Source organism: Labrus mixtus, chromosome 1, assembly GCF_963584025.1.
Source record: "Labrus mixtus chromosome 1, fLabMix1.1, whole genome shotgun sequence".
Taxonomy (NCBI): Eukaryota; Metazoa; Chordata; class Actinopteri; order Labriformes; family Labridae; genus Labrus; species Labrus mixtus.
In genome coordinates, this window is record NC_083612.1 from 19,887,832 (window position 1) to 19,910,409 (window position 22,578).

At 40.1% G+C, this 22,578-nt stretch overlaps 1 protein-coding gene across 10 annotated transcripts in view; it reads left to right on the forward strand.

The window, feature by feature from the left end:
• plekha7b (pleckstrin homology domain containing, family A member 7b) overlaps positions 1–22,578 on the forward strand; it is a 65,541-nt gene that overhangs the window by 8,141 nt on the left and 34,822 nt on the right. For 6 of the 10 annotated variants that reach the window (XM_061037290.1, XM_061037320.1, XM_061037299.1 and 3 more), the window contains exon 4: positions 22,415–22,498. In XM_061037290.1, coding sequence (XP_060893273.1) covers positions 22,415–22,498 — 84 coding nt within the window. Of the gene's footprint in view, positions 1–151; positions 368–5,696; positions 6,333–18,569; positions 19,521–22,414; positions 22,499–22,578 lie in introns of those variants that run through there. The other 4 variants (XM_061037310.1, XM_061037345.1, XM_061037367.1 and 1 more) reach the window with 4 other exon arrangements.

Consider the following 22,578-nt stretch of genomic DNA (forward strand, 5'->3'; position numbering starts at 1 on the left):
TTGTTTGTGTGGAAGAATAGGAAGGAAGCTTTCCATCAGGCCTCGTTTGGACTTCTGATATTTAACCCTGCAATGAATGAATACATTAAGAGCTGCGAGTCTTGAGGTGTGCGCTGTGTGATGATTTGCCTTATCTAGAATGAGTCATTTACTGTCCACACTCCACACAGCTCAGGCAGGTTTAGTAGTCAGCGCTGGAGCAGACATCAGAGCAGGAACAGAGCAGGGGAGATGCCCGAGCCGGGATGGGGACCTGCTGTTGCAGCTGCCTGCCCCTCGGCCAGGGGACTGACTCGGCCGATCATGAAACAGAGGTGGTTGCTCAGCAAGCCAGTCTGGAGAAGGAGGAGAGGCAGATTGAGACAAGGTAACTCTGGTATAATGGTATATTTAAAGTGAAAATATGTCTTTGACTTCTACTTTGAAATGATTGCCAGTGTTTGTACTTTAGCACTTGTACAATCTGTAAACCTTTAACAATTAACAATGGGCTTAGCATGCAAAAATTGCAGCAACAACCCCCCGCCACCACCAAATTATGAAGGAAAAGAAACTTTTTCCTTTATGTTCTCAGTGTTTACTATTCTGTAGTCGTTAAAGAAGTAATCTCTGCACCTAAGTCATTTCAGCTGCCCCTCTGGAGGAAAGTAAGAGTTTGTATGGGTGCCCTCCCTCTGATTGAATTCAGATGACAGCTCTTTCTGCCGCATTCTGTCAGAGCCCGTGTGAGACTGTAGCCACTGCAGAGAAGCCGGTCCCACACTGTTCTCATTTCAGCAGACGGGAGAGAAGAAAACTGATTAGTTTGCAGCTACAGAGGTGAAAGATGGATGTTTGATAGAAAGAGAAAGTCTTTCCGGAGAGCAAATCTGAGACAGATGTAACCATGTAAAGATTTGTTATCCAAAATATTCCAGTGTTTCCTGTAAAAGTGATGAGCAGTAAAACAGGAGAAGCGCACATTGCCACCTGTAATAAATTGAATACAGGAAAGTGTTATGGCATTGATTTTCTGCAAGTATAGAAAATTTACATTTAGATAAAAAGCCCTTAAATTCAGTGAAGGTTTCTATCTTGTCAAACGAAACTGCATGGAAAGTATTTTGTTCCACAATGGAAATGCCTCAAAAAGCTAAAACTATCACATATAGTGTTGTCACACACAGAGTAGAATCAATGAGATGTTTTCAATTGAATTTTAAGATATAGAAATCCATATTTAATATGAAAGGTGTCATTAGTATTGACAAACCTGCAGAGAAGATTCCTCAGCTCTGTACACTTTCTTAGCTCTGTTTTTTTTTCAGGTTACTTAGGTGGTTTAACTTTTGTCCACGTTAAGGTCTAATTTACAGCTCATAAAGAAGCTGTTTGCAGCAAACCAGTTCTAATGAACTCACTGCAACACTGTCTCGCAGCCAAACAAAGACGGCAACTATATCTGGTGAGCTTATCGACGCACTGAGCACCCAAAGAGAAATAGAGAAATATTTCCCTCAGGAATAGTTGAGGACAAGAAATAGCAATACGGATAGTGAATATTGGACTTTAATTCTGAATGGTGGCCTGAAACCCTAATTACTGCTATTGTTTTCTGTGTCTGCTGCTGGAATTTCTGAATTGGCAAGTTTTGTCTGGGGAGTTCAACACAAACTTTAAAGGACGATAACATGTCAGTGTTGTTTCATAATTGGCTTGGTCTGTTGACTCACAACAAAAAATAACAAATGCTGCTTTAAGCAAATAATCAATTATAAGAAGACTGTACAAACTGTTGTTTCTTTCTTTTGGGCATTTAAGCAATGCCCAAAAGAAACAATGTCATTGTGGGAAATCAGAGGACAAAGACCAGAACAATATTACCCCAACTTTTCTGTGTACTCTATTTTCATATGGGAGCAGAAATGTGTGCTATATACTGGGCAGAGATGAATTAGGTTTTTAATTAAAAAATGAATCTGTGAGTGACAACATAGCACCTTGAGGATGTGCTTAATCTGATGTTTATTGACTGATTTTAGGATTTGTTGCAAAGCAGGAACTTAGCAGTATTTTTTACTCCATACATATTCCTTAAGGTGTTCCATCTGAAGTCTGAATAACCTAACACTTCAATAAGCACATGTTCAGCAGCAAATTGAATGTATGAGCTCTGAAAAATGTTTCTCGTTGTGGATTACTCGGTTGAATATTGCTGTTCCCATTAATGGAATATTGAGCTTGAAAAGGATAAATGAAAAGGACCATCTGGCCAGAGCTACTGAGAGAGCAGATCTGGTGCTTAGGGCAATTTCACCCACTGCAGCATTTATTGAACACATTGACCACACAGCTGTGTGAGTTCTCACAATCCAATCCAATTTAATTTGCTTTAGTGCAAAGATATGAGGCTAATTCCTTATTCATGATCTGATTGATTCTCCTTTGCACTGAATCCTTGTGATTTGTTCATTTTAGATGTCGTCACTGCCATGTGTCTTTACTTTCAGGATCCATCATCTGTAATTTTCTTATTGAGACAAAACTTGGGTTGGCAGCACAGATGTTGGCAGCAAAGATGTAGTGCTGATGATTTGAAAGCAGATTTTAATATAGTGAAGTTGTATTGAATGCCTGACTCACTCAGTTTGACAAGTGCACCATTGAGGGATGATGGACTATGTGCATGTAGTGTGTTTGTTGTGAAGTGCTGTTCTGTAGGTAACCACTAGATATCACTGTTGAGTCTCTACCTATTTACAGTCTGGGACTGTTTCACATTCATGTCTTAATTTTCTTTGATCAAGTTAGACAAAGCATTAAGTGTTTGTTAATTTTTTTTAGCTTACTTGTATTTACTGCCTGCAATGTAAATAGCCAATTACTTTTATAAAAGTTGAACTTTATAACTTGGTTTAACTCAGGCTTGATTTTAAGATATATATATCTAATTATGCAACCATTTTCTCAACTTCTCATTGAAGTTTTATCAGAATCCAGTTTATTCCCTGTTACGTTTTCATAAACAAAGAATTTGACTTGATGTTTTGCTGCAAAACAATGAACATGAAAGTAGAATGAAAATATAAAAGGCTATTAAACAGCACTTAAAAAAAATTAACTTCAATATAATATAATGCAATATATAAAAGCAATATAAGAATCAGACAAGATTTAATGAAATGCAATGGAAGAGCAGTACAGTTGTGCAGGTATGTGCATGATTAAGGTTGAGTGCAAATATCTTAACATTTAAAATAACACACAGTGTGCAGTGTTAACAGTAAAAAGTAAAGTCTAGTGTGAGTTAATGTAATGCATAACATCTGATTATTGCATCAGTTGTGCATTGCATTCTTTCTTGATGATAATTTCTACCTGTTTAAAGTTGCTAAAACAACTGGTATATGTTTTCAAATCCTGCCTTTATGGGTTTTTGATTTACTAACACAGCTGGCTGGGTTAGATACAGCGCTATTATAGCTTGATATTATAAAGCAACAGACAGAAGGACATCAGTGGAAGTAGGTGATAGAGTGAGGAATGAATGTTGACCTGGCAGTCCATCCTATGTATCGACCGACGCCACCCTCGTCCAGCCCTCTGCTCTTATCTATATGTCTGTCTGTGGATTATTGAACCGACGCTGCAGCAGCCTGAGCAGGCCACTCAGCTTAAGTCTACCCTGCATCCTGCATCCCTCTCTCCCCGGCTGACTGGGATGTGATCTGATAAAGAGGCCTCAGGGCGAGGCTGAAGGCTCTGGTTGCAGTCAAGGTCCAAGGTCAGCATTTTACATTGACTGGACAACACATTGAGGTGAATACTTTTCATCTTTGGTCACTACATGAGAAAAAGCTTCAGAGTTTCTTAGCAAGTTAGGCACTTCCTTTTTCCTCCTCCTTCATCTTCTATACAGTGACTTAACAATGGAGCGTTACTGTTTTATTCCTCCCAGGAGAGGCAAAGTGGAGCTACATACTGTAAGTGCTGGCAGTGTTACTGAGTGATCAGGAGTAAAGAGAGAGGGCTGAAACAGCAGTTATACTCCAATCTGACACCGCTCTTTGTGTCCTTTTAGCACACCCACGTAGCACTCTGCACACAGTTAACACAGGCTCAGCTACCATATGCTAAGAGAACAGAGAGGGGAACACACTTAATTGGTGGTCCGAAGGATCAGTACGGACATTACAGACCTCTGAATTGGATTTACTGCTTTCCACTTCTAATTACTAACCGGTAAGTGGCAATGGAGCAAAATATACAATCAAGATAACTCATTCGCTATTAGTAACGAACGGGTAGCATGCTAATGAGACAAAAAGAGGGGGATTTACCTGCAAGTAGTGTTCAGATATTTTAATTCAGTAAAAGAAACAGTATCCAAGATTTAAAAGACCCTGTTGCAAATCCTACATTCCAAATCTTAAAAAAGTTAAATCATAAAAAATGAAATGTATTTATTGTGCACCAGAGTGTCCTTTCAGTGTTACATCATGATATACATTTTATAGTTTGTTACTGTGTAGGCCTAGGATAATAGTGCTTTAAATATTGTTGTGTTGGTTAATGGATGAACGGTGCCTTTTATTATCTGATCAAATTATATGTGTCAACCTTAAACTTTGGAAGTGAACAAGTCACTACACTAGATCTGTTGGATACATTTCATAAGGTGAGGAAAGAGTTTGCTCAATATTTTACTCTGATATAAGTAGTAGTATTGAGAAACATGTAATTGCAATACATACATGAAGTACAAAAACTTGTCCAGCCCAAACACATTTTGTATTTGTGATATAATTAGTTCCTATGTCCAGCTTTTCTTCACTGCAGAACTATTCAGATTTCTGGCAGCTCAATAGTTTTGTACCCCCCCCCCCCTCCCCACTGTTTCACATTTTTATGTTGCAGTTTTTCCATGCAGTGAAATTAATGATCTTAAGAGAGCACTAGGGAAAAATTCATTGATCATTGCAGGTGGTAAGACCCAGAACTCACCTGCTTTAAAAAGGTCTTTACTTGCAGGGCGAGTGCCTTCTTCTCCTGGGGTATGCTAACGAGTTGTGAAGGAGAGTGTAGATGGATGAGAACGAGCAGCAGAGGATGAAACTCAGGGGATGAGGAAAACAGAAACTGGCTGCATAACCTGTGTGTGTTTGTGTGTAGGTGCTGCACTGTCACTTTAATGTGTGAGTTGACTTCCCGAGCACTTAGCTGGTGTGGAAAACATTTTTCACCTGGCACCTGGCAGGCAGATAGAAGGTATTTGTAGCATGGCGTGGTCATCAGTCTCCTCAGCTGTTCTGCTCACTTTTATTTCTCATCTGGTGAAGGATTTCTCTGCAACCCAGAGATGGCTGATGATGCAGAATCTCATATTTAAGCTGTTTCCAGTAATCCTAGATGGAATAATAAGTGCACTATTGAGCTGAGATGTTGTCGGTAACTGTTGTCCCACAATGCAGTCTGTATTGTAAACTAAAGGAGCTGTTTGCTTTAAGAGCATTGGTGGGTACGGCACTATTTTTATTTGAAATTAAGCTGTCAAATGTTATATAATGAAAATTTCTCCCATACTTACTGTTAAAAAAAGTTGGAGGAAATGATGTAAACATAAGCTCACAGTATATATTTTATGCAATGATCTATCAATACATAATGGGCAAGGTTAAAGTTCCAGCATACTGAACTTCCCTTCTCTTCACATCTTCAACTCTTGCTCTTTTCCTTTCCCACTACTGCAATTCCTCCTTCTCCCTCATTCCTGTCTCTCCTCTTCTTGCTTGTCTGCATGACTGCAGAGGGAATGGAGCAGAGAGGGCGTCCAGGGCGAGCGCTGCTGAGGAATGCATACGTTATAGGAGAGCAGAGGAGAGGTGAGGAGAGAAAGAGTACCACTACAGGGAGGGAATATGAAGGAGGAGAATATGATTATATGGGTTATGGCTAATGCTTTGTACCTGTGTTCTTACTTGGTGCTCTGGGGCCTCTTACATGATGCATTGGTAAGCTTGGCTGGCTTTAATAATACCCGTCACAAGCCTAATGCTCTCGGAGACAGGGGACAGTTCAGTGATTGCATGTATTTTTAGCTCCACCTCAGCAGCAGAAGCGGGAAAGAGGATGTTTTGAATGAATCAACGCCTGGGCACACAGCAAAGGACGTCAGCAGCAGCAGCGCTACCAGCTGAGAGGAGTACACACACACACACAGGCACCACTGAGAGGAGCAGAGCACAGCACAGCACAGCGAATCATTGATCTGCAGCAGGCATGTTGGGCCAACCAGGACAGTCAACCTTACACGTCCCTTACAAGAGGCAGCCAGTGTATCGTGCGACTCACAGGTGTGTATCCCAGCCCTGCTCCCAGCACAAATGCGGGATTGCGTTGCTACGTAGCTACCCAGGAGGTGTGTCTGCTGAAGCTTTCTATCAACTGCAGGAGAGAAAGTGCTTGGATTGCATACCATTAAGTGTTTGTGCAGGCAAGATAATTTATTTGCATGTTGAAATGTGTGAATTATCTGTTTATGTAGCAGAGAAGGCAGCTGGCTATTATGCATTTACAAACCTTTTAATTGCCTTTGGGAAGTGCATGGATCAACGTGCACTAATCGAGCAGAGTGAGAAGACAGAGGTAGAAAAAGAGAGAGAGATGCTCACTGCAGTGCCTCATGATCACAGGTCATTGACTGTTGTGTTGATGTCAGCAGAACTGTGATCTCTCAGGCTGATTATGATGCTCTTCTTAAACATTTGGTTAATGTGGAACGCCTGTCTATGGGTTAGACTGCAGTGAAGGTTTAATGCAGTTCTCCCCACTTCTTGGAAAGCCACAGATTCTCAAAGGAATGTACATGTTTACATGGGTTTCTGTCTCAATCCTTAGCACAGCTGCTATAGGCCCCAGCACACACACAGACAGAGCCACAGAGATATACAGTAATACAGGCTCTCACATGTAGTGTCACATCTGATGCTTATTACGCTTCCCATGCATTGGCGGACTATTTTTATTCTTGTATTGTTTGTATGATTAACTTTAGCAAACACATTGTGTGCATAGATTTTTAATTTTGAAGTGTTATCATCAACTTGAACTTAACATGTATTGTGTTGTATGTAGACAAATGAATATCAAGACCTCAAGCTTATCTTTTTCAGAGATATTGACTCGTAGCAAACCATTTTTTTTCTTTTGATGTTTTTGGATGATTCTGTCACTTTTAATTGAGTAGTGACATGGGAACCATGCTATTGATCCAATCACTCAGACATCTATGCACAAGGTATCAAGCTTATTATCATTCTGTCACGGTCTCGATGTCAGCCGCAGCGATAAGGTTACTTAGCCTATTTATCATTCCTACATGTGCTCCCTCATCGCTCAGCCCCCCTGCTGTGTCCTCAGCCACAGAGGCAGCGGGCTGCTAACACCAGACCACAAATGACTCCTGTAGTTTGAATAAGCATGAGAGTTGGCCCACTTTGAATCAATATTATTCTCATTTCAAGGTATACGGCTACATTTACAACCTAGCTCATTTTGAAATCAGCGAGCCTCATGTGGGTTTGTCCACTCTTGTGTGGAGGTCTGTTTCTAATGCATTATGTAATGTTGGGCTTTAGCCTGGTCTGGTTCTACTCAGGAGAGCTGGATAACATCTGATTTGATGTTACAGTTCAACCAGTCAGTTCCAGTAATGTTGAGTCCCACCCAGCACAGCTCAGCTTTTCACTTTTATCCCTCAGCTACGAGGTGAAACGTAGCCAAAAGACACAGCGCTTCATTGGTATGCTGGGCTGATGTAGAGGTCATATCTTTGTTAAGTGCTGCTTGTAAGGCTGGACCAGTTTAGTCTGAAAAATGACACACCTAAACTTGGTCACGGAGAGGAGGCAACCTCTCCCTAACTACTGACATTCTGCACATTTCCAGAGAGACGCGACATTTCTAAGAATAGCCATGATGATGATGCCTAACAGGGTTGAGCTATTTGGAAAGGGACTACATTCTCTATGTATTAGGACCGTGACCTTTAAATTCCCCAGGCTGTGATTTAGATCAGCCTATTTGAGTGGGATGAAAATTCAAGGGGAAGGACCGTGCTAGTAAAAGTCTCAATCCTGCCGGACAGTGAGAGTTTCAGAGCTGTGCACCAGATGTGGCCCACCTTCCTTCACTGATGCCTGACTTAATAAGCCTCCTAAGTCTCGACAAGCTCTCGCCACACTTGCAGGATACAGAGATCTAAAAATAGCCTTGTAATTGAGTTACTCTCTGCCAGCCAAGCCTCACCTAATGCATTTAATCCATCTGTTCAAGTTGTTGATAAAATGAAATAAAAGATGATAGTCTGAGAGATGGGAGTGGACTTCAACCAAATTATTAAAGCAGTTTTGTAAAGTTATGTTCAGACTGACATTACTTGAAGTCTAGTGATGAAATGGGCTGCTCAGGTTTTTAATCTGACAACAGTTTTGAGAATTTGTGCTCCGGTGATAAAAACATGGTAATAGCAGAGAACAAATATACAATTTAAGGGGAACAGATATAAGAGTGCTTTGATAGCTGTGTATAGCATGTTATTGCAGAAAATCCACTCTGTTACTATAACAAGGAAATCATTTTGCATCCCAGAAGGGGTGTATTTTTGAGCCAATAGGCCTTCTGTGTGTAGAGCTTTAATGTTGTTCACTTCCATTGAGCACTGCAGTCATGAAGTAGCTGTGTTGTCTTAGCCCCGTGTATCACTGTATCACAGCTCCCCAGTGGGGATGTGTTCACTCGCTGCCTTTGCACTGCGGTGTGTGTCTATTCAGGTTCAGTAATGAGAAGTGCAGGAGAGAGGTCCTCAAAGCCTGCAGCCAGTCTGGAGTTAGATCCCAACAGAGAACAGATGTCACACGAGCACACACTATATACCAGACATACACACACCCACACCCACACACACACACACACACACACACACACACACACACATAAAAAAAGCTGACTGAGTCTGCTTGTCCTGCAAAGAGCTGAATGTGAGTGTAAGAGAAGGTTTTTGCTAATCTTGATAAGAAGTCAGAAATGTCTTTGCTCTCCTCCTTATAAATACTTTGTACACACTGAGGCAAACACTGTTTTAAGGACAGGCCTGCTGCAGTGTGCTGCACTGTATCACTCTGGCTGCCCTGAGGACCGAGATTCTCTGCAGCAAAATATACCAGACTAATCAAATTTCCCTCATAGAGCAGCATCTGTTCTTTTGCTTAGACGGTATGACTTTATTATTTACCACTGTAACAACTACAAAAGTGTAATGTTATGTAAGCAAACTATAGTTTTGTGTATTCTTCACATTGCATTTTTAAAGCAGGCTGGATAATTTGATACACACCTCCAATGCCATTTTGCTGATAACAGCTAAGGCACTGTGTTACAATAAATAAATGTGTGTGAGTGGGTGTGTGGGCTTAAAAGGAGGAGGAGTGTATTCAGTGGTGTAATGACATAGTAATGCCTCTGTCCAAATTGTGTAAGGGATTTAGACATGTTATACAGCACTAGGGTGAACTGAATCTGATTGTTGGAAGAGCTAATAGCTGGGTCCTTCTGCTGGCAAATAACCTGGACATGGTTTTGGAAAACAGAGATTAACCTGATTCAGATCATGTAATCCTGCAGGATAAATTGACATTTAATTTATTGTCCTGTTTTCCCCGCCACATTATTAGTGGTATGTTGAAACGGTGACAGAGGAGGACACGATTACAAATGACTTCAACCCCCTAACAACACTATAAGCTGCTGTGTCATGTTTATTTGTGTGTTTGCCCTTCGCAGAAAATGTTTCTGCAGCTTTGCCATGTTTCTTCCCATGCCAATACTTTCATAAACCTGTGTCATCAAAGGGCTACACAGCTACCAGCCAGCTAGCTCGGTATACCTTAGATATAATAATCAATATACTCTTGTCAGGAATGCGACAAAACTGTGCCTCGTTACCCATTCAGATATTTGACTTTTTTTGTTTATAAAAGTTAAATGTATTTTTATGACCTCAAATGTATTAAGAGAAGCCATCGACTATTTCTGTCTACCTGCTTTTTCTTTGCCTGTTTGTAACAATTTCTTTTTTTTTTAGATTTATTTTTGATGTAGGAGGATTATGGATAACAGAGATCAGATTGATAATCTGAATGTGAACATATGCAATTTGTGTGTGTATGTGTGTGTGTATGTGTGTGTGTGTGCACACGCTAAGGGAATGTGTATGTAGGAAGACAGATTGCTTAACTTTGGCTGAATCAGTCATGTTGCAAATCATTCATTTGGTGCTGTAAAACCTCAGGGAGAAGACAGATCATTGAGATAAAGACGAGTATAATGCTTGGAGTCGGTGTAGCAAAAGAAAACTGCTGCTGCTGCTGCATGGGAATCACATTAGAAAACTGCAGGTAAGGCTACCTTTGGTTTGATACATTTGCTCTATGCGTTGTTTTTGTTTGTAATTAAAGCACCTATTGTTCTGGCCTGTCTGCGGCACAACAACTTTAGTTGAAGGGTAGTCTCAGTTTTGGTCGGTTCTTTTGTTAAAAACAATCCGTCTAGTTGCCAGGAAGCAGAATAGAACAATTTACTTTGGTTTTTCACTTTTTATGATTAATTCTGTATTCTGTTGTCTTTTTCATAACAGCTGAGTGTAATTTCTTCTTCTTGTTTTGAAGACAAAGCTGTCATCTTAGACCAGCTCCTGCTGCAGCGTTGTTGCAGAATCCAGGAAAAGCTGGCTTACCATAAATTCTCTACTAGCCCTCAACAGCAGCATAACGAGGCACTTCACATGCATGTGCACATGCATCTTGTATGAAGGTATAGCTAAAAGGCTTGCAGCATCTACATTAGAATGCAGAAGGAGTTTTTATCACTAGGAAGATGCTGTGACAGTTCTGACAGTGTCCTTTGTATGCATATCAGATGATAAATGCAGTGAAATGCAAGTACAGTATAGTGCCTGTTTTCCCAGAATTCTCCCCTGTCTCATATTTTTCTTTGACACTCATGGGAGAAATGGTGGAGAGAGATATTTAATATGTCAGTGTCAGTGTAAATGCATGTGTATGTGCCCATGTGATTGTGGAATGATCTTGCTTTGCAATATAATCACATACAGTATGTTGAGTGGCAGTCACATGATTATCCAGGGTACATATGGTACCAAGGGCAGCGGGTTAGGATATATTGAATATTGTGAGGTATTCATTTATCGATTTGATAGAAGAAGAAGAGAAGAGAATTATCTAAAAATCCACCTGTGTTGTTGACAAGTACAATCTTGATGAAATGTTTCCATCTGGAGGTGAAAAATATTTTAGTGGTTGTGAAATGTTTCAGTTTACATGTTATGTACATTTCAGATGCATTTAAAGAATTGTGACGGAATATTTGACAGAAACCAACTCTTCATTAGAACTTTTACATTGGTTGTTAGATCTAGATTTATACATGTTCCTCTCATGACGCTCTCAAGGACACAGTACACTATTTATTCTTCAAAGCCCCACCCATTCAAACACAAATATAAATTCCTAAAACATTACAGTGAATATTGTACTTCTACCTCAGTGTCCCAGTATGAAATGTTACTTAATGTACCAATAACTTTTGTTACATTTTTCCTCTTGAATTACATGACATCATATGACATGTGATGACAAACTTATAGAAGCATGGCAAAATCTGTCATCATTGGCTTTGTCTTTGCTTTTTGTTTTGTGTATTTTAATAAATGGGGATTCTGATGTAGTCCCGTGCCCTGCTTCTCTTGAATGTGTTGGTGATGTGTTTTTGTTGGTTAAAATTAGACAGAAACATGGGGTGTGTACAGGATGTCTCTGACCTGGGAGGAATTTCATTTTTTCCTGCTCTTTTGTACTGCATTGGGTTTTCGTGCTGGTTCACTTGTTCCTCAGATGGGAGCTTATGAGTAAGATGAATAATGTTAAGTAGAAGAAAATGGGGGAACCAACATCTCTTTATCGTGTCTGATTCTCTCTTTGTTATTGTTCATAACCTCAAGCACTTTAATATTATTCATTTTTATTCTGCTGACAGTGTAATGATCATAATTTTGCTAGTTAGGCCTCCTACACATGGGTGGAGCTCCCTGAAGGAATTCAAGGGTGAGTGGGTCAAATTCTACAGAACGTAAGTCTCTCTCCTGAGGATATTATAAAAGATGAATCAGCTGCCAGCATTTCACTGCAAGAATAGTCTTCTTTAAAATATTGAAATACAAATGGAAAAGAGCTTTCTTAGATGTTGGTCGTTTTATTGTCTGTGTAATAGATTTATTTCATTTTGATACATGCTGTAGGATTTCCTGTGCTCTGTTATTAAGGTTTAATTAGATCTTTCTGATTTGGATTTAGCTACCCTATCAACACAGCTTGCTGCATATCATTCCCACTGGTCCATCCTGCTTGAAGCTTGCTGTTTTCAAGCCCTCAGTCTATCTCCTATACCAGAGATTTTCAGTTTTAGCATTCCCCCACACTTAACATCCCCTTCTGCCCTACATTACAAAGCTAAGTGATTAGCTGTGTTCGGTATTGCACTGTGGGTTGGACTTAGCAGCTGAGATACAGTATGCAACACTCGAGCAGATGCCCTAGTTCAGTAGCCCGGGCCAAAAACAATTTCACTCTGTCTATAGTGTAGGTCAGACATCATTAGTTTGCCAAATGAAGAACACAAATAGGGATTGACTGAGCAAGATCTTAGCATCTTATCCCACATTCCAATCATATTCTGGAAAATCGTCCACGATGAAGATGCAGTGAACCAAGATACAATATATTCCTGTCTGCCTGCCCATCATTCCATTATGTCAGTAAAAGGGGAGCTGTGACAAAGTGGGAAAGGTAAGGCGAAAAACAAGTTAAGCTTGAGATGAAACATAATTGCACACATTTGATTACATTCATTCTAATCAGGGACTGTTGCTGATTATCAAGCATGCTATGTTGTTTCTCTTCATGCATCACTGTTATCAGATTACGTCAGTCTGTGTTGTTATGTTAAACACTGAGTTAGTCCAGGTTTTCCTACATTGGGACTAGAGTCTACCTTTTACCTGGAATCATTTACGTTGATGAGTCTGCTAGTTAAACCTGGCTTTGTGTTGATGGTTGAGTGCACACAAAGTTTCCTTCAGAATGTTGTCACCCCATGTAAAACACAATACGAATGCTCTGAGATGAACAGTATCTTCAGTTAAAAAAAGGATGATGATGAGCACAAAGACTGGAGGGTTCTGGTCAATAATTACTATAGGGCACCAAGAGAAGTGAGCTCATGGCCTCAACAAAGAAAAACAAATATCAGTAAACAAGTGTTAATAACTTAAGTGTATTCACAAAAACACATAATGATGCATTGTAAGAAAGTGGAGCTTGTGCATGTTTTATCTCTATAGAGGCTGTGAGGTGATAAACATATAAATCAAAGATAATTGCGATTACACGTGAGCAACAAACAGTATTTCATGGTAATGCATCATTATTATAACCCTCTCAAAAACAAGCACATTGCCATCTTCATCTTCATTAAATGTTTGGACATAGCATTGTTGAGGTATCTCTAGAGCTAACAAGTCATTCTTCATCACATTTTTTGGCCGTAGAAGATTCAGTTGAATAAGGTTCAACTAATCAGTGTTCCTCCCTAATTCTTCTGTGTAGTTTTCTATCCACCATAGTAAAGTCTTTGCTGTCAGACCTAATTTACGACCTCATATTTTCAGACGGTAGAGCCAGTTAGGTATCATAGCTGCTGAAAATGAGTGAGTGTGGTGATGTTAATAGCACAAATATGCTTAGTTCAGCTAGGTATCTAAAAAGTGTTTCCACTGAAGAAAAGCTTTTAAACTGATGGAAAAAAAACAACAACATGCTTCATGTGTAATAAAGATGGACTGAAAAAGTACATGTAGGCAATGGGGAATTTTTTTTAACAACTCAGACTTGATTGTTTTTTTAAATGTAACACAATGTTTTTTTAATATAGATATAACCAGTTTTCTTATTGTGCAATGCCTCATGATTACAAAGAGGAAGAGGATATTGAATGAAGAACAACTTTTATAATACTTAATTCAAGCAGCAAACAAAACTATGGGTGAAACCTTTCTTTATTTTGCTGAGCATTATACAGTCATAGTGTCCTTAGTTTAAATCAGACTAAAAGATGGAGTGTAAGGACTAACAGAGGACTCTCAGATGTCGCTGTTGTCCTGCTGAGTGCTGACACATTATGTTCACTATGTAGCCATGTTCACTGTTATAACCTACTTACATTTCATCTTTCATGGTCAAATTGTCATATGTAAGTCACTTATCACCCATGGTGCCTCTGAATCATGGAGGTCAACTGTCAGTGTGTTACCCCTTATTAACCTGGGATTTCCTGGTTTCTTTCATTCCTGGCTCAGACCTTAGATAATAAAGGTTGACTCAGTGCCTTTGAACCTCCCATATTGATGTGCTGATTACACAGGGGGTAAAGGCTGTGATGGCGGAGAAAAGAGACATCAGCTATTCTCGTTTCAGTTCTTTCAGAGTCTGCTAGATTTGAGTTCAGCTTATCTATTATCCTCAATAATTAGAACTTTTAAGACTTTCTTGTCTTTTGCAAATTTGTCCATTAGCCATGAGCAGTTAAGATTAACAGCATCCCCTGCTGTGCTTTGTATCCAATCTGTTTTGCACTGTCAGGTATTTGATACTATTGCTGATTGTGTGTTTTTGTCTTGGTAAGAGATGATTTGCTTACAAAATCCTCCCTCCTGTAGCTCGTCAGTTCCCTTAGAAGAGCTCTGCCAAGCTAGATCAAATGTCAGAACTTTCAGACCAAACAATGCAGCAATCTTTAGAGTTACATACAGCAGGGTTTTTCATAAAAAATCATATCATATTGATTTCAAATGCAGGGATAGAGAAGAATATCCCCATCCAGCTCACTAAGAACTCTTGTCAGGGGCAGATTCATTGTGTATAAAAAGAGGATTACAGATGATGCTATTCAGTGTATCTAATGCTCTTGGACATTAAGCAGGTTGTTTAAAGTATGTCTAGGAATGATACTGTAAAGAAAGGATGGTTTGTTCACTTTATGAGTAGAGCATAAAAGACTTGTTTAGCTGTGGCCTCCACAGTGGACTGTATTAAAGCCAGCAGAAAAGCAGCCGCAGACGTTTCTGCTATGTTTGGAATGGCTTTACTCTCTAATAAATAAGCAGACGTTTTAGTAATGTCTTGGGGTTAAAAACAAGTGAGGCTTTACTCTACATAATTTAAAATGCGATTAAGTGTGCAAAACTATCAAACAGTTTACAGCCTTTTCCCCCTGCTCCATTCCCCCAAACACACACTCACTCCACATTCTGACAATTCTTGTTAGCACAAATGAGGAGATGAAATAAATAAATCTCCAGGTTGCTCGGGGTCATCATTATTCAGCAAGTCGAGTGCAGGGTAAATCTGTGGTATTAAATATTGACCTGGAGCTGCAGGGACCCTTCATTGATATACTCCCCTGGGTAACGTTGGCTTCAGAAAACTTCCTAACTTTTTTCTTTGTCGCAGCATATCCCTGTGACTATTGATCCCTGAGCTTTAAGAAGTCATTTCATTGTCATGGTTGGAGGCGTTGGAAACCCACTATTTCTTTGATGAGTTACTTCAAATAAACCTTTATAAATATTTATCAGTCAGCTTAATCTGTGCCAATGGAGCAGAGGAAGTGCTGATGTGCTCACAGTCCTGTACAATAGGTATTAATCTCTCACCAGGATAATTTTTTCTCTCCCTGCAGGCAGTTACTGGACTGATACCCGTTTCAGACAAGTCAATAAAAGTGCAACTCAGCTCCAACTTCTTGTGCATCAGATATTGATAAGAGTATTTGACTCTTTGGGAAGCCCGTGTTTGTACTGGTGCTGCACAATTTGTGGAAAATCTGTCACGTATGATTACATAGTTTAATAAAGGGATAACAGGGGCGCTGGTGGCGCAGTGGTTAGTGCGTGCGCCCCATTTATGGAGGATGTGGTCCAAATCCAACCTCCTTTCCCGCATGTCATTCCCCACTCTCTCACTCCCTGATTTCCAACACTATCCTACCTCTCCATTAAAAAAAAAAGGCCCAAAAGCCCCAAATTAAATCTTTAAATTTAAAACAAAAAATGGGATAATAATAAAATATGTGATAATAAAACACTTATCGTGCATATTAGCTATAATGTTTGAGTGCATGTCTTCCTGCAGTTCATATGTTTGTGAGTTTTCAGTAAAATGTTCACTTGCTGGGTGTTATTGCATGGTGTCTGTCTAAAACGGTTTTCCTTCTTCATGGGAATTCAGGTAGCCGTTTGTGATGCTTTTATTAAGTGTGTCTTTATCTTGATGGTGATAAAAAAGCGATCTATAGTGCTGCCCTAGTTTGAACATAATAGATAAGCGCCATCATTCTTCTTTGTTGTCCTCCAAGAGTTTGAAAATATAATTTCCAATTGAGCAGGCGTGAAATGAGATGTAACTGATGAGCAGAATCTATTTTTTGAACAGGATCCAGGTTAAAAGCTTTTTCCCCCCTCAGTTTCTGTGCAGGGATAGAAGTGTTTCTTGCCTCCTACTTTTATTTTTTTTCTACTATTGGCTCAACAAAAGCCTGTCTAACATTCACTGCAGTCTAATTAGCTTTGCTTTTGTTTAGGAACAGCATGGCCTAAAGGACCAGTGTGACTGCAATGAAATGTGCTGTGTCAGAACAGAGTGTGTGTTGAATGTTAATAAGGTGACAGCTCTTTCAATTTCTGCCAAAGCGTCTGTCTGACAGGGATACGGACGCCGACAAGTCCTTGCACCTGTTTTCTGCTCTCCATAGAGCCTGTTTCAGTGTGGTTGTACCAGACGTTGCTCAGTGGTGCTTGAGAGGTTTGCTGGATGGCTACAGGCTTCATAAAAGCAGAACTCAGACCTGGGAGTTCCTGTTTTATCTATGCTATTTTAGAACAATCAAATCAGTTCTCCTGTGTCATACTGCCCACTCAGTTTGGAGTTTCTGCTGCTGTACACAATGAAGATGATCATGATCATGATGGAGGTGAATGGGTGCAATGGCAGTTAGTGTGAAATGTGTTTGGTTGTAGCCCCTCATTTGCATACTGAGTGATGGAGGAATCTCCCAATAACTCTCTGGGGTCCCTGCCTGGATTATTACTCCAAATGTCAGGGAAATGAACCCAAGCGAGGCTGCTGCAGTGCTCTTCTGTGAAACTGATAAAAGGTCAGTCAACATGTGCGGATCCTGCTGCAGAACGCTTATCTCCTTAATGGCTCCCTGTGTGTAGATACTGTGCACTATTATTACGACTTAATTAATTTTGCCTGCCTGTGATGCTACAGGGTGTTTCTGGTTGTCCATGAAATCGTTCTCTCTCTATGTAACCTCCTGTCACCCATTCACCCTGCCTGCCTGCCTGCCTGCGTGTGTGTGCGTGTGCGTGTGCGTGTGTGTGTGTGTGTGTGTGTGTGTGTGGTAATCCTTATAGGGTTCAATCCTGGTTCATGGCACCTGATTTAACCTCCTGCGTGTACACATCAGCAGCATTTCTTCTGTTATTTGTTTCTTTTTTTTTATTCTTTGGATTCTGCAGAAGCATTTCATATGTGCAATAATTGCTTCTGATATTAATTATATAGTTGTTACAGCTAATTGAATGAATCTAGAATGAAGTCAGCAGCACAGTTTAAATAAATAATTGTCAGTGTGTGTTCTTTGGAGTTTAGATGCACACCATTGATTTGTGTTTTTACTCAGAGCTACAATGTAAAGCCGAATGCAAGCTACTTTATGACATTTATTCTGGTACACAAGATGAAATTGTGTTCAGCCTAACAGAATCATTTTGATCAGTCAGAGGGTGTCTTAATCTTCACCTCAACATTGACTGAAATTCCTTATAAACAGGGGTTTATAGGATAAACGGTTGTTATGATGATAATATCTGCAACTCATACAGAAAAAATCTGAAAAAAACTTTCTGTGGAAAGTAAATTACACACACACACACACACACAAACACACACACCAATGTTTATATATATAAATATATATATATATATATCTAATGTAGATTGATTTTCCACTCTTAATGGAGTATTTCCTGTTCATTTTTTATTTCATTGGCACGTTCTTCTTCTTTCCTCTTCTGCTACTTAGTTGTTTTTTTCCGACACAAACTTGATGCTGTGATGCGTATTATGAAGGCAGCAGAGATGGAGACAAGTGGCTCTTTTGGCTCGTGTTCACAGCACTGAAATAATTGCTTACCTTAGAAGTTCCTATTTTTGTATTTAGGAATACAAAAGTAATAGATGCTTGGTTGTCATTCAGATTCAATATTTACAACTGGCCTACAGTATGCTGGTACCACCTGCTCCTCTACCCCACATTCCTCAGGATTAGTTTAAATTCCCTCGTAGCGCAGGTCACAGGTCAATGTTACTATTAAACCAGTGTTCAAAAAGTAAACACTGGCGACCTTGAGGTGCCCTTGAAGGGGCCCAAGAAGTTAGACGGATTATCTGTTTGACAAACTGTGGTATATTTCTGGATCCTGGATTAGATACTCAAATTTCTATTTGTCTTGTTTTGAATATGAATGTTGTTGTGGTCTTTTAAAAAAAAAAATGTATAATGAAAGTGCTGCTGTGCAGATATTTAACAAAAGCTGGTGTGAATGCTACAGGAGAGTGAGAGTTTGTCCACGGTGTTCTGTTTGTTTGATGGTTTAAAGATGATTTTGATTGTATATTTTGGATTACTATTGTATATTTTGGATTACTTGCTCGGTCAAATTAGGTTATTTTATTGGTTGAGGAAAGCCAATTAAAGACTTTGTCTTCACTGATGAAGCCGTGATGCTGCCACTTAGAGATGACAGTGTGATATTGAGCACAGTATGAGGAGTAAAAATGACCATTTGACTTTTTTCAAGACTTCATTCTGATTGAGTTACAGTTTGCCACTTTCAGCACAAGCTTCATTATTGACTATTTTTAAGAAATATGGGAATGAAGAGCAACTTCAATTCTTGGAAAGAGGGAGTGAGGTAGTGGAGAGAGGAGAGTAGAAAATGGAATGGGAGGAGGATCTGATAAGCAACTGAGGTATTCCACTGATGGGAGGGAGTTAGATCTCTACCATCCACTCAGGAAGTGTGGGGTGAAAGTCTCTGACAGCACGCCTGAGCAGGAGAAAGCAAAGATAAAGCGCTCACGCTCTCATCCCGCTGGCATCACTTTAGTCTGCTCTTTGTGGATGCCAGCTGCTGCAGGAGAGACTCTGCGTCTTCCACCTGCCCTGGCAATGCCGAAGGGAATTCCATGACCTGCAGCACCACAGCGAGTACAGCAGCTGATTCACGATGATTCACTATCTGACAGCAGGTGAGACTGTCTTCAGTGACACAGCAGAGAATAGTAAGTAGCTTTTTATTTGCTGGAATTTCCTCTTGCGGTGGGAGTGTTAATAGATAAGGGGTTGAAACAGTTAGCAGATAGTGACATCCATGTCTTGGATGTCTCTGTTTTGGAACAGTTTTGAGCCTCATTGTATTTCTATCTCTGTGAAACGATAGAGAGAGAGAGGTGTGTAAACCACAGAGCGTTGCCCCTGTTAGCCTGCTGCCAAGACTTAGCCCTTGTGTTGGACAGGGATTAGCCTGAGCCTCTTGTTTTTGCTGAAAGTAGAATGGGTAACGCGTGCCAGCGATGAAGCGTGGACTACAGCTGTTGCAGCATTGAGGGACAGAAGTGATTTGAGCTTCACTGATGCTGTTTTCACACCTTTCTGTGGAGAAGCTTTGGCTGGAAGCAAAACCAAGTTGCCAGTCGATTCAGGTTGCGCACATTGCTGCTGAGAGGGTCTATAAATGATGATAAAGTTTGTTCACATGGCTGCGAGAGTCCCTCTTTTGTTTTTACCTGACAGACAGGTCTCAGCTATGTTTGAACTGTGTCCTGTTGACATTGTGGTAGCAATTCAACTTTACATTGTTCTACAGTGAGAGCAGCTCTCTTGAGGCTCTCTGTAATCAGAGATGCCTTTTTCCTCTCTCTTCTTAACCAGCTTATTGGAAGCACAAACTCTACTTGACTTGATGGTTTGTGTTTTGGGGCCCTGATGCATGGAATTGGTGGGAGGCAATGCCAATGTATGCTACCCACAATGATATTTACAACCGTGTGCTTCCATTCTTTGCTACCATGTTAAGCTCAACAATATGTAAAGATTTCATTTTCATGTCTTATATCAAAGTGTGTATGTCAGTAGTTTAACAAACTTGAGTAAACTAGACTAAAACCTGTGTCTTTTTGTCTTAATTTGTCTTTGATCATACTTATTTTAAATTTGAAGATAAAGTATAGACAAAAAAATAACTGAAATGGGCTTTTTTTTCATTGTGAGTAATGGATTGTATGTTAACGTCCAAGATTCATGTCAAATCGAAACACAGAATCAGATCTCTTACATGAAAGTCTATATCGTCTACATCTGAGTTACACTCACAGCGATCTATTACTCTGCACAGTGTGCTACAGCTCCTCTGCAGCAGTTCATTTTCTCCTATGGGACAACGTTGTCACAGGCATTGATGAAAGCTAGTTTTGTGCAAACAAATAGTGCCTCTGTGCTGCAGAGTTTGTAAACCAAGCGGAGATGCTGCAAAAAAAAAAAAAAAAAATTCCATGACAAATAGTTCAGAAGTAATGCGGCTAAAACAAAAGCCTCAAAGAATGCAGATTCCTAATTAACAGGGGATGCTGGTGCGGAGCTGTGTGTGCCCTGTGTAGCTCAACAAATTATGAGCAGTTACAAGGAACATGCCTGGCACAGCCTGTGCGTGCGTGCGTGCGTGTGCGTGCGTGTGCGTGTGTGTGCGTGTGTGTCATCATGTCATGTATGAGTGATCCTTGTTATAGCATGTATGTTTGGTAGGATTTATGGATTGTTTATATTTGCTCTCGTTTTTGTGTGTACAGCATCACTGAGCATCATTCCTTTTCAACACACCCTCTGAACTTTTTTTCTGAAATGTCAACTCATAAATCTTTGCACCCTACTCCGTTTCTCTCTCCACCCTCTGCTGCAGGGTGATGCAGTGAGGCCCCCGCTCTCTGTTTACATCATTCTACGCCTTATGTCGTTCTAAAGCTTTGCAGCTGCTCCTCAGAGGATTCATCTCTGATGGCTGGATACATAGTCATTTATTTACCCTTGATGCACTTCAGATGAGATACTACTGTCAACATGTTTATCTTAGAAAGTTTCTTATCTGTCTGCCGGTTTATATTTATGAGAAGTAGCATATGAATCTAGCCTCTGCATATCAGTATTTACTCTTTGATTTCATTGCACGCTGATGCAAAGTATTCTACAGCTTCTGTTGAAGAACAGTGCTATGGTCTTAATGCTTACGGTGGTGATAATGATAAGGTTTTCAGAGAAAAAGATAAAAAACTAACAGAAGCCAGGCTTGAAAAGGGCTTGCAGTTCAGCACATTATCACAAAGGGTCACTCTCCTCTCAGTTTTTCAGTCAGCCTGAATATGACAAATACCTCTGCACTTGATATCTATTGTCCTCATTATTTGAAAAGAAGCTGTCTCCACACAGACCATGGCTGCTGGTACTGGCAAAGCTGTTGCCTAAATGGGAAATAGTTCCATAATAAAACATGTTACAGTGACTCTAGAGGAAGGTTATAAAGTTCCAAAGCAGTATGCAAACAAAATAAGAAGAAAGCTGCAGCATCTCAAGGAATGTGTCACAAATTTGAGACGAAATCTGAGGGCAGTACTGAGTTACAGTGGCAACTAAATAATCCTGAATATACCTGAGAGACTGTCTGCATCAATGTAATTTGTGTAAATGGTTGGTAAATGATTGTCAGATATACAGTAGAAAACACAAATGCCAACAGAGTCAGAGCACGATAACATATCGTGTCACACCAGCACCTCTAGCCACTTATCTATTTCTTATTCTCTCTTGTGGCAGTAACATACGTTCATGCTCTAGTTAAAGCAATGAATGGCCCCATGCAACTGAAATCAATAAAGCCTGGCGAGCTGGCTAAAGGAGAGTGCTGAGCCTCACACTTTGAGTAAGAGAATATGAGCTGTGGTTCCTGACCCGAGTGCAGAGCTAACATATATCTTTACAGATGACTGTGGTCCTCATTGTAAGCTCAGTTTTTAGTTAACACACGGCTGTTTTGGGAAGGGATCAGGCAGGAATGTGATTTATACGGCATAATACTGATTTGTCGTCTCTCCATCTTCTGTGTTTTGCGTCCTCATCTGTCTTACAGCCACAACCTGAGGGCTACATCGTTCCGGCATCCTGTTACTGGGCAGATTTCCCCTGAAAACACAGAATACACTCTACAGGACAGGTGAGTGGGCTTCCCTGTCCTAGAAATGATGCATATAATGCATGCTTAAATGTATATGTGGGTTAGTTCAAGGTCATGCT